The 13,485-nt window shown below is 45.6% G+C and overlaps 1 protein-coding gene across 2 annotated transcripts in view; it reads right to left on the reverse strand.

Moving 5' to 3' along the window:
• CRMP1 (collapsin response mediator protein 1) overlaps positions 1 to 13,485 on the reverse strand; it is a 67,404-nt gene that overhangs the window by 26,491 nt on the left and 27,428 nt on the right. For both annotated transcript variants that reach the window (XM_059067457.2, XM_059067458.2), the window contains exons 4-6: positions 9,947 to 10,111; positions 2,980 to 3,041; positions 987 to 1,067 (exon numbers count right to left, since the gene is read on the reverse strand). In XM_059067457.2, the coding sequence (XP_058923440.1) occupies positions 987 to 1,067; positions 2,980 to 3,041; positions 9,947 to 10,111 (308 nt within the window). The remainder of the gene's footprint in view (positions 1 to 986; positions 1,068 to 2,979; positions 3,042 to 9,946; positions 10,112 to 13,485) is intronic.

Genomic DNA, 13,485 nt, shown 5'->3' on the forward strand with positions numbered 1-13,485 from the left:
GAACTGTATTCACATCCTGGCTCCGATGCCCCATATAACAGTGAGCAAGTTACTACTATCTGAGCCTCAGTTTCCCTACCTATGAAATGAAGATATACATACTCCTTAGCATCATGCACGGCATTAATTACTTTCATTGGATGCATCCAAATCTTCTATATGCCTGATCTTGATTTGTGGCATCAAGATCAACCCTGCACAGAGACCAAGCAGCCATTCTTGACTTCCTCCTCTTCTTCCCCCACCCAATCAATCGATGAGTCCTGTAGATTGTGCACCTTCCCTATCATATTCTTGCCTCTTCCACCTCCGCTCTGCCTCCTCTCTTCATTTCCTATGAGAATTGCTGGAGTAAAACCTAGCTGACATTATTCTATTGCCTTCAAATTATCCACCCTATGGCCAGAATGATCAAAATGGGTTCATGTCTCACACTCCCCAAAACTTCTGAATGGCCACAGCCTGTTACATGTCCGACATTGATCTACACATACATGATATCATTTAATCCTCACAACCGCACTGCAAGGCAGATGCTGCTAAATGAACAGGAGCCTTCGTGGGGTAGAGTTCCTTGCCCAATGTCAGGTGGCCAGACTGGAACACCTGCTCCCAGCCTGAGCTCTGTCTATTATCCCCGCTCTCAAGTCGTGGAGGATGATGAGTAACCCCAGCTTCCAAGCATTTTCTTTCAGATACTTATTTGTGGCTCATGCAAACCTGTCATGGTTCACAGAGCAGTAATATTACCCCCATTGTACAGGTGAGAAAATCGAGATTCTCAAGGAGAAGGCAATCGCCAAAGGCCACGCTGCAGATAGTGTGTGCATGACTCACATCTGGAGTGCCTGAGGTGCAATCCGGTTCTTGGCTTGACCCTTCATTGCCTAGTGACCTGGCTGATCAATGCCTCCACCCCCTTTTCTCATACCCTTTAGAAGGAGAAGGAGACTGAGGTGGAAGGGGTGGAAACTCACACCACTCACCTGAGCTATCAAATCTCCATTTTCTGCGTGGACCAAGATCACAGCTCCCAGCCCCTTAAGGAAGGTGAAGGCTTCATAGAGCTAAGGAGGGATAAAGGGGGGTTGGGGTGAGATAAAAATATCACAGCTCGAGCATTTGCAAAGACTGCTCTTACTACTAACACACAGTCATCCACCTACCAGGATGCTCCATCCACATCAATGTAATGCATCGCTCAACAAATAAGAATTGGAAAAGATTTTCCCTTGACCCTGACACCCTCCAGATCCAAAAGCAGTAAGTTTGGGTGGGGGAGAGGCACATAAATGATAAAAGTGACACCAAGGCATGATTATATCTACATTTATACCCATGCGAGCCTTTGCTTTCTTTGTGGCTTTGCTCCTCTGGAGCGTGACATTGTTAATGGTGACAACTGCAGCTGAGAAGCTGTTTTCAGTTTTACTGAAATTGTATAACTAAACCTGCTAAGCCTGTACTGTAGCCACCACCCATCATAGGACATGTGTACATCTTTACAAAAATTCCAACTCCTGTCATTTTATAGACCAATTGCGGTAGAGACCAAGTCCTCTAATAATGTTATACTCAGATAACACATATCCTGTCAAGCATCACCTTATTTCGCCAATCCAGGCCCTGTCCACTGTCCAGTGCCCTCTTCCCACCTGTAAAGGATCTGCAATCAGACACTTGCACCTGGTGGGACCAAAGCCACATGTTCCCTCCCCAGGAACTCCTGAATCTCAACTTTGTCCTCCTTGCATACAAGGTAACACCTCCCTCGCCCAGGATGTGTGCTTTTAGATGTAGACAGCAGGTGGGGGAGGCACTTGGAGGCATAAAGCACTTTTGAGGACCCACACCCAAAGTCTGCTCAACTCCATCTCTAACCAGGGCTTCAGTGAAACAGACATTAGAATGAAACAGGTGAAAATTGCATTACACTAGAGAGACACATGCTATTTTTTCCATGAAACTGAACAAACTTTCAGCCTTTTTGTTTCCAGGCCATCTCGGGGTAAGTTATGTTATGTAATTCCAAGTGTCTATTTTGAAAGGTAAGACATGGGTGCTTCTTCCATTGCACATGAGACCCCATGGGGATAATGAAAACCAGCTTATTAACACTCGTATGGTACCTGCTGTGTGCCAGGCACTGCCCTAGAGCTTTACTTGTATTAAATCACTTAATCCTCTGACACTTTCTCTGAGGCAAGTGCCATGAAGGGCCGAAAGCACAGAGAGGTTAGGAGATCTGCCCCAGGCTGCACAGCAAAGTCAGGGCTTGCTGCCAAGCAGTCTGGCTCCAGCAGCCGTGCCCTTTGCCACCACATTGTCCCACCTTTTTAACAAGCAGAGGACAGGGCAATAATAACAAAACCAAACCAAGAGTCCCAGTGGTTTAAGAAGGCCAGGTGCCCGATAAATTGTACCCCCTACACCTGTACTCCTTAGACCACCTTCTTCCTTGACTCATCTCATCCACAGAACAGTTGTTTGAGGTTGCTAGGGCCAGAGATGATCACGTTGTATAGGTGAGGAAACTGAGAAAGGACATGACTTGCAATTGGCTGGAGGGACAGCCAGGGCTCTCCTCCAGGTCAGAGTTAAGGTAATGGTCCCCAAACTCGCTTGAGCCCCAGAATCAACTGCAGAGCTTTAAGAAAGTACAGATTCCTGAACCTCACCCCCAAGCGTATGTGATGGAATGTAAGAGTCTGTGTATTTAGTGAGCCCTTTAGATGAGGCTGAAGATGAGCTGAGTTTGGGAACCACTAAGCAGGGGATCCCTGCTCCATGCCACTCTTACAGGCAGAGAGGAATGCAGGTCCAGGGAAGGGCGATGACTGACAGTTCAGTGTCAGAACCAGGACTTGAACCCAGAGCCCTCCCTGGCCTGCTGTGACATCTCCCTTGCCCTGTGCTGCTTTGCCTGACAAGGCAGGCCCATTCTTGCCCAAGGGAGGCAGGGGGTGTGCAAGGACCTACCTGGCTGTCGGACATTTGGTAGAGATCCTTATAGGCCATGTAGACTTGGAAGGAATTGACACCTGTTTCAAGATAAAAAAAAGAGAGTAGAAAAATGCATTTAAGAGGAAAGGACATGTCTTTCCAGTAAATCGATAAGCACTGCACATGGTGGTAACAACCAAGACAGAAGGGTGTCATCAGAATTCACAGCAGGGGCACCTAAGCCAGCCTGGGGGTGTGGGTGAGAGTCAAAGGAGGCCTCCAGGGAAGATGACATGTCAGCTGAGTCTGAAGGAGAAGGAAGAGGAGGGGGAAAAGGAAGAAGAGGAGGGGAAGGAGCCGGGGGAAGGCAATTATCTGGGCTGAGAGGGATGGATATGCATGGCATGGACAGTAAGGAGGATAAAAAGACATCCGGTATGCAGGTACTAGAAAGTGTCCTGTGGCTGAAGCAAAAAGAAGCATGTGCTTAAAAAAAAATCACCTTTTTTTATTATGGTAAAATACACATAACAAAATTTACCATCATAACCGTTTTTAAAGTGTACAATTCAGTGGCATTTAGAGCATTCACAATGTTGGACAGCCATCACGACTATCTGGTAGAACATGTGCTTTTAAAGCAAGGGAATGACATGATCAGACTTTGTCTCAGAAGGACATTTCTGGAAGGAGGATGGGTGTACCGAACAGCAGGGAGAAATGGAGAAATAGAGTTGGAGGATGCTGAAGGCAAAAGAGATGGGTGGGCTGAGGCTCTGAGCGGGAGGATGCAAAAAGGTTGAAATGACAGGACTTATTGTGCAGCCAGCAGGAGCAGAGGAGGTGGGGGGAGGAGAGTTTCTTAATATGCCTTCAAGTGGTTGAGGACAGGGACCACATCTTATATATTATTTTATCTTGCACATCCACATTATGTGCTGTGCCATTAATGTTTGTTGATGGAATCAGGAATCCTTTGGATAAGAAAAAGAAGAAATTCAGGCAAAACTACTAAATGGGATTGAGACTTCTTTTATACTAAGCAACAGTGAAGACAAGCCAAAAATCATTTCTGGTCTAGAAAACCTTGGCAACAAAAATTTCTTTTCCCAAAAGATTGAGAAAAATTAAAAGAAAAAATAATATTCAGAGATTAACATAAAAGCGTCAGTCTCTATTTAATCAAGTATACTTACGTACAAAAACAAAAACCCAGTTATATACACACACACAGAAGAACAATCAGTGGGTAAACAGGTAAAGCCATAGTGAGAGGTAAATTCATAGCCTTAAATGCTTCATTATTTTTTGAAGGAGAGGGGGAGCATACATCAACTGAGTAAGCTTCTATGATAAGAATCTTTAAAAGAAGAAAATGGAAATTCACCAGAAATTAGAAGTAAACAATACAAATAAAAGCAGAAATAATGAATTGGTAGAATTGATAAATATGCCCTAGAACTGGTTCTTGTGGGTGAGTGGATGGGGTAAAGCTATCTCAGATTAGAAGCTTTCCTCCAAATCATGATAGATTTGACTTGTTATAAATGGAAAATTTCTGTAAGTTATTTCTTAAAAATTCAAAATAAAAAGCAAACAACCAACATGGTGAACATGTCTGCAACAAATTTAACAGGTTTTTTTTTTAAAACCTCTTATTTTAAAAACACCAGACAGTGGTTACTTTTGGGAGGAGGAAGGAGCTGTGGCTACAATGGGGGGCCATGAGGGGTTTGCTGGGGGTCTTTGTTTGGGGCAAAGTTCTATTTCTTACCTGGAAAGGGTAATCTCATAATTCACAAAGCCACATTTTTTCCTTGTGTGGTTTTCTGTATGTTTTGTTTTATATTTAAAAATGCTTAAAATAAAAACAATGAAGAAAAAAAGGCAAACAGAATTTTTAGACAATTTTTTTAAATGCCTAACAAATCAAGGTGAGAATAAGATTTGGTCTCATTTGGAATCAAAGTAATTCAGATGAAAATCTCAGTACTGTACCACTACCATACAACCCAGCAATTCCACTACTAGGTATATACCCTGAGAAAACCATAATTCAAAAAGAGTCATGTACCACAATGTTCTTTGCAGCTCTATTTACAATAGCCAGGACATGGAAGCAACCGAAGTGTCCACTGACAGATGAATGGATAAAGAAGATGTGGCACATATATACAATGGAATACATATATATAATGGAATATTACTCAGCCATAAAAAGAAACAAAATTGAGTTATTTGTAGTGAGGTGGATGGACCTAGAGTCTGTCATACAGAGTGAAGTAAATCAGAAAGAGAAAAACAAATACCGTATGCTAACACATACATATGGAATCTAAAAAAAAAAAAAAACTCATGAAGAACCTAGGGGCAAGATGGGAAAAAAGACGCAGACCTAGACCTACCAGAGAGTGGACTTGAGGACACGGGGAGGGGGAAGGGTAAGCTGGGATGAAGTGAGAGAGTGGCATTGACATATATACACTACCAAATGTAAAACAGATAGCTAGTGGGAAGCAGGCACACAACACAGGGAGATCAGCTCAGTGGTTTGTGACCACCTAGAGGGGTAGGATAGGGAGGGTGGGAGGGAGGGAGATGCAAGAGGGAGGAGATATGGGGATATATGTATATGTATAGCTGATCCATTTTGTTATAAAGCAGAAACTAACACACCATTGTAAAGCAATTATACTCCAATACAAATGTTAAAAAAAACACACCACATTTTAGAATATATTACACAGTGCTAGTGAGTGTGCATCAAGATGAGTCCCTCCTACATAGCAAGTGACAGTGAAAACTGGTACAACCGATTTGCACCTGCTTAGAAAACCAATTAACAATCCGTGTCAAGTGTCTCCATATCTTTGGCCCGATAATTCTACTACTACCAGTAGAGTCTGGGGAAATACAATAGGCCCCGATACTCACTACACCTCCCAAATTCATAAACGCCATCATCACAGTTCTTCTCCAAGGAGGATGCGTGCAACACCAATTCTAAAGGATTATACTGAACACCTACTGGGTTGCCAATCCATTCATAACACCCTCCAGTTCTCAGAACTCTCTTACATTTTCTAGCAAATACCGTCTTCCACTATCCATCCAGTAACCTTGGAAACAGCCATGTTCATACCACGTGGCCACTGAGTACAGATGGTTAGTCCAGAGCTGGGCACCTAACAGATGCTAAGCTGAGCCAGGAGGAAGGACTGAGTCCAAGTGATACCAAAGGACACCTGACTAATCTGTGAAACAGATGTCCACCCAGACGAAGAGTGGACTGTTGCATTCCACCACAGGGACTACGGAAGTGGAGAATGCAGGTCAAGGGTGAGAGGGGAGAGCAGAACTGGCTCCAAGAGAAAAGCAGGGATGAGCACGGGGGAAGATTCCCTGGCATGGTATCCCTGGATACATGTCTCTATCACTAAAGCAAATCTGCTTCATTTAGCTTAAGCCAAGCTCTGCAGTGAGTCTCTTGTTTATAATCAAACATAGGGATGGTGAAGAAAAACTGGATTCATCAACAATAAACAGGTTTCTTGACTGCAGGGCTTCCTCATAGATTTTAACATGACAATGTGCATTAAGATAGTGAGGTGGATGGACCTAGAGTCTGTCATACAGAGTGAAGTAAGTCAGAGAGAGAAAAACAAATACCGTATGCTAACACATATATATGGAATCTAAAAAAAAAAAAAAAAAAGTTTCTGAAGAACCTAGGGGCAGGACAGGAATATAGGTGCAATGTAGAGAATGGACTTCAGGACACGGGGAGGGGGAAGGGTAAGCTGGGACGAAGTGAGAGAGTGGCATGGACATATATACACTACCAAACGTAAAATAGATAGCTAGTGGGAAGCAGCCGCATAGCACAGGGAGATCAGCTCGGTGCTTTGTGACCACCTAGAGGGGTGGGATAGGGAAGGTGGGAGGGAGACACAAGAGGGAGGAGATATGGGGATATATGTATACGTATAGCTGATTCACTGTGATACAGCAGAAACTAACACACCGTTGTAAAGCAATTATACTCCAATAAAGATGTTAAAAAATAAATAAAAGAATATTCAAGAATAGAATAAACAGGGAGCATTTCCAAAACCCCAGAAGTCCTTTTTCATGGAATACTTATTTTCTCACTCATCAAATAGTCGATGAGTACTTACTATGTACAAGCACCGTTCTAGAAGCTAGAGATACAGCTGTGAACGAGGTAGGAAGAATCCCTGTCTACATTCTAGTGGAAATAAGCAATGAACAAACAAACAAATAAGATAATTTCATGTAGAAGTAGGAGGCAGAAAGAGACTAAACAGGCTTGTAAATAGTTTACAGTTTCACAAAACATTTGCAGTGACCCCTCTCAAGAGGTAGCACCTATTTCCTCACTCCTTGAGCGTGGGCTGCTCTCAAGACTGGCTCCGCCCAGCAGACGAAGCGGAAGTGTCAGTGGATACATTCCAAGCTTGGGCCTCAGAGGGCTGGCTTGCAGCTCCACTCACCCTTGTGGAGCCACCAAGGGAAGAAGCCCACGAGAGCCTGCTGGGGAAGGGAAGGTGTAGAGAGCGGTCCCACCTGCCCCATCCTCCCAGCTGGGGCACAAGGCATGAGCCAAGGTAAGCAGAACCGCCCAGCTGAGCCCAAACCAAAGTGCCTTTCCACAGAGCTGTGAGCAAAGAAGTAACTGCTGCTTTTCATTAGTTGTGGTAAAAATATACCTCACATGAAATTTACTATCGGAGCCATTTGCAAGTGCAGTGGCATTAAGTACGTTCACATTGTTGTGCTTCCATCTCCAGAACGCTTCACCTTGGCAAAACTGAAACTCTGTCCCCATTAAACACTAATTCCACATTGCCCCTCCCCCAGCCCCTGGCAACCACCATTCTACTCTGTCTGTCTCTATGAACTGGACGATTCTAGCCATCTCATATGAGCACAGTCATACAGCATTTGTCGCTTTTGTGACTGGCTTATTTCACTTGACATAACGTGCTCAAGGTTCATCCATGTCATAGCAGGTGTCAGAATTCCCTTCCTTTTCAAAGCTGAATGACATTCCACTGTAAGGATGGACCACATTTTGTTTATCCAGTCATCCTTTAATGGACATTTGGGTTGGTTTCCTTCTTTTGACTGGAGAATTAACACCGAGTTCAGACCAGGAGTCTCTCGCCTGGTACCAGAGCTCTGACACTATGTATGGGGAGTCACTGGGCGAGCCTCAGAGAGGTCAGCTTGGTGACTTGCCCAGTGTCACAAGGCCAAGGAGTGTGAGGGCAGGATTCAGATCCAGGCAGCCCAACTGCTGGGATCTTTCTACAACCTGGACTATGATTCTGTACAAAACAAGAGTGTGATTCACAGCAACTTCAATGAAGGGATAAAACCATCTGGATATAGAAGCTCAGACTTATGAGACCCAAACTGGTAAATGGGCAAGGAACACAATCGGACATTCACACAAAGGAAAAATGTATGCACAATGTTTACTGTAATTAGCAGTTAAAGAACTGCGATGTTCAATGGTAGACTGACTTTTATTTGTCAAATTAGCAAGGATTTCATACAAGTAATAACGCCCAATGGTGCAAACATGCATGGAGTGAGAGACATGGGCTGTGGGCATGCAAGTGGGTGCACTTCTGGGGAAAGCAATTTGGCGGTAAGTGTCATGATTTTGAAAAATGTTAAAACCTTGACCCCGTAACGCCATCTCTGGAAATCTAAGGAAATAATTAGAGACGCAAACAAGTGTTTATATACAAAGATGTTCGCCAAACACGATTTACAGTAAAGCAAACAGAAAACCTAAATGCCCAATAAAAAGGAAATAGCTAAGCAAATTAACCATTACATTGCATATTACGAGCCATTAAAAAGTTATTAATGAAGAGTAATGATTACTCATAAAACGGTAAGCGAAAAAAGGATTCCAAATAACTGCTATCGTATAACTATATATGGAGAAAATTGTCTAAATAGATAGGGAACAGAAAGCAATAATCCTTAATATTAATGGTAAGTGGCAACTGGGGGGTAAGACCAGAGAGAAAAACTTTTTCCTTCTCTTGATTTTCTGACTTATTTTTTGTATTTGGCTGATGATACTTTTATGAGAAAACACAGTATATATATTTAAAAAAATGGAAAACACCCCCCTATCTCTCCTTGAAGCATCTCATTCATTTGACGGTGCTTCCTCAGAGAGCCTCAGAACTGCCTCTTTCCGAGGGACCACTCAGGCCTGGTTTATTCTGTTCTCTTGCTCTCTGTTTCTGTGGGTGTTCAGTTCACTTCACCTCCATTTGGCGTAAGGCACACTGTAAAGTACCCACACTGTGCAGAGACGTCTGGTTTGAGCTCACACAGAGCGGAGGGAGGGTGGGATACAGAGACGCACAGACATAATCCCCTGCCTCGTAAGCTCAGGGTTTAACAGAAGAGCCAGACAGACAACCAGTGTCCCGCAATCCAAAAATAATGGAAAAGGTGCCCCCAAAGAGGCCCAAGTAACCTTCTATGGATATTCAAGGGATGAAGCAGTTCTGAAGGTCTGATTGGGGAAACTGGGATAGTTGGGCTGGGAAGCAGAGCAGAAGAAAGGGCATCCCTGGTTGGGGGTGCGGAGACTGCAACAGCAAAGGCCCAGCAGAGCAGCAGGTTTCAGGGGACGGCGTCCAGGATAATAAGCACCCAGATGAGTTCATGGTAGAGAAAGAAAAGTGAGGCTAGATCAGTGGGGGCCTTGTGTGCCAGGCTAAGGAAATCGGGCTTTCTTCTATAAACAGGGGGAACCTCCAAGGGGCCTGAATGAGAGGAGGACAGACTCCTTTAGGAGGGTACAATTTTTCCACGGTTATGGGGCAGGGCACAGCTCGCAGTTGGGCTCATAGCAGATGCAGATAAAGGGATTCTAACTGCACAAATCAGACCCACAGACAAAACAGGGATTCCAGAAGTGTGCCCCCATTCTGGGGCTTTAACTGACCTTTGTCCTGCACCAGCACCTCGAGCTCCTCCCTCACACCGTCGTACCAGCTGGTGATGTCCACGTGCAGGGAGTAGTCGCAGCAGGATAGAGTGTCTGCCGCTTCGTGCCATTTCTCGAAGGAGGTCAGCAGGCTGGACCCAGGTTCAGGGACAACATGGTCAACTGGGACAGAAAAAAATATGGGTCACGTTCCAAGATGCCTGGGACCCAAGTCATCCCAGTGGTAGCCTCTTCACTGCCATCGTCCCCGTCATTATCTCCAGTAGGAGCCTAATCATCGTGACCTTCCCTACCCGCCCCAGCACCACCATCACTATGACCATTCTCATCATCACCACCACTTACATCATCCAGATCATCATCCTCCTCATCAGCACCCTTTTCATCATCATTGCCACCATCACCAACATCAATACCGCCATCGCTGTCACCATCGTTATCATAACCATCAGCACTGACACGGTCACCACCGTCTCTGGTCTTCATTACCACCACTGTCCCCCCACTGTTACCCATCATTTCCTCCTCCTCATCACCATCACCATCCTTATCACGACTGTTTACTGAATGTTTCTGATGTGTCAGACACCACCGCAAAGGCTTTATATAAATCATCTCATCAAATCCTCGCAACTACCCTGTGAAGAGAGTAAAAATGTCCCCATTTGACAGAGGAGGAAACTTAGGCTCAAAGAGGGTGAAAAACTTGTCCAAGGTCACACAACTAGTAAGCAGTACAGAGAAGATTCCCAGAGTCCTGTCAGCTGCAGAGTCTGGACCCTTTCCCGCTACTCCATGCTGCCTTCGTGGGCATAGAATGCCAAGGTGAAAAGGACTTAAAAGAATATGAACTGCATCATCCCTCTTTCAAATAAAGTCTTAAATGTAAAGCAGATCAAAGGGGAGACAACTGTCTTTTAAACCTCACTGGGCTTCGCACACCCCTCTAGCTCCCACCCTGTTTCTAACATCCACCCTTCACGGCCAGACGTCTATAAAGAGCAGTCTCTGCTGCCCACTCCCTCTCACTCCTCCATCCACCTAGAGCATCAGCCTTTGCTAATTCGACCTTCCAGTCCTCACTCTACTTGACCTCTCAGAACACAGTGGATCATTCCCTCCTTCTTTAAACTCGCTCCTCCCTGGCTTCCATGGCAACGGCTTTCTGGATTTTGTCCCACTTCTGGGGCCATTTTTTCCTTGAAGACTCTTCCTCCTCTACTTGGCCATTAAGTGATCAAACTCCTTACGACTTGGCCCTAGAACTTTTCTTTCTATGCGGCTGCTCATTCTAATGTATCCCCCTCTCAGCCACAGAATTCTGAACTCTCCACTAGGATGACTCAAGAGCTCCTCAAGATGAGAATGTCCAGAACCTCATGCCACATTGTCCCCTCCCCGACCTCACTGGCAAAGCTGGTCCCCCACCCCCATCCCAGAATGGTAAGGATATCGCCTCACCGTTCCAAAAGCTAGAAGCCAAGGGGTTACTCTTGACCCTTCGTTTCCCTCATGCACCTCCATTGCTGATCCATCACCACTGTTGATTTCCCTCTGATATGGCCCTGGAGCTGTCCACATCTGTCCACCTCCTGGTCACACTCCTAGTCCAAGCCACCCTCAACTCTCAGCTGAACAACTGCAATCACCTCCCACTGGTCTAGTCATATTCAACATAAGCCACTCTCTTCAGATCTCTTTAAAACAGATCACATCACTTCCTGCTTAACATCCCTCAATGGCTGTACATCACCCATACAAAAAAGACCAAAATTCTGACCTTGGCCATCAAGGCCCAGTACCATCCTCTCCTCCCAGCCTTATCTCACAGGATTCCAGCCCTCAATCTCTGCACCTTTGCCTCCTAGGCCTTCTTTCAATCTCTTAAACACAAGATGTGTTCCCCCACCACAGGGCCTTTGCATGTGCTGTCCCCTCTTCCTGGAGCTCTGCTCCCCTATACCCTCTTCACCCAGTTAACTCCCACTCATCCTTCAGATCGATGCACAAATGCCACTTCTTCAGGGAAGCCTCCTCAAGCCCTTTGCCCCACAGTTCAAAGCACTGTGCCCCTTTCTTCTGTAGAACTAATCCGCTTATAGTCATTTGTGTGGGTGATTAGTGACTCCCCATGGACTATGAGCCCCTGGAGAATAAGCATCATGTCTGCTTTGTTCCTTCTCTTCCCCACCACCTACCACAGTGCCTGGTGCAGAGCAAACCTCAATAAATATCTGTTAAATGAAGAAATGGGGTGGGGACTCAGAACCTCCCTGCCCCATCTCACACACCTCCTAACTGTGGTTCTCATGGCACCTTCATAGGCTCTTGGTGCTCCATGAAACATACTTTGAAAACCACCCTTTTATAGATGGGGGAGATGAGGCCCATGGGGTTGGTGGAGGGGTCCCCCAGGGGTTTCACAGCTGGTGATGGGAAAAGAGCAAAGGGGAACTCCAGGGATCCTGATTCTTCATCCAGGGCTCTGTCCTCTACCTCACACAGGTCCCCTGAGCCTGGAACTTCCATCTGCACCTCTCAGAATATCCCAGCTCCTATTCCCAAAGCACTTACCACCATATGCCATGCACTATGAGCTGGGGGGCACATTATAAAGTCCATGTTACTGACGAGGAAGCTGAGACTCACAGAGGCTTAATACTGCCCAGTGGTGCAGCTGCTGAGTGGCCGTGACCAGTGCAAACCCTGGCAGCTAGGATCCAAGTCCAAAATCTGGGCTCCTCCCACTTTCCTAACCAGCAGATGCAGGGCTGCTTTTTGGAAAAGGGATCAGAACGGTGCTTGCCTCCTGAACTGGGCCATACCCTCCTGGCTCAGGGGGACGGGAACTCTGATACATGAGCTCTGCTCACGGTGGCCAACTCCAGCCAGCGTGCACCTCCAGAGGAACTCTTTGATGGGGAGAGATGGGCAGGGTTGCGGCCAGCTCAGGGACAAGTCACCTAGATGTGGAGTCTAACTATTGAAAGAACATTTCAAATACACTGCTGCCTATTTAATCAAAATTGCTTATTAAAATGGAATCCAGACAAAAGCACTGTTGGATTAAAAAAAAAAAAATACAACAATCTGGCTGCAAAGGGCAGTAGAGAAAGAGTCCAGCATCCCAGACAGACCACTGTGGTAGATGGCGTTATATGTCCACAATTCTTCTTTCCCTCCCCACCCTCACCATGGTTCATTGTGGGCGGAATGCAATTTCAGGGACTTTGCGCTTGGCCGTGTGATTTGCTTTGGCCAACAGAACAGAGGGCTGAAGTCACAGTGTGTATGTGAAGAAATGAGGTGGTAAGAGGAAGAGCAAGTTTCTGCCAGACACTTCCTGCACTTCTGCCTTCCACTTGGAGAAGAGCATGGTTGAGTTGGTCATTGGTTTCAGAATGGGAGAGCCATGGTACCCCCACGCCAAACCCAACCCGCAGCCTACAGCAGACCCACACCAGTCCTGCTCCTATTCCTGTGGACCCTCGAATAAGAAAAACAAGTGTTTGCTTGAAGTTTGGGGGCTGTTTGTT

This window comes from Kogia breviceps, chromosome 6 (assembly GCF_026419965.1).
Source record: "Kogia breviceps isolate mKogBre1 chromosome 6, mKogBre1 haplotype 1, whole genome shotgun sequence".
Lineage (NCBI taxonomy): Eukaryota > Metazoa > Chordata > Mammalia > Artiodactyla > Physeteridae > Kogia > Kogia breviceps.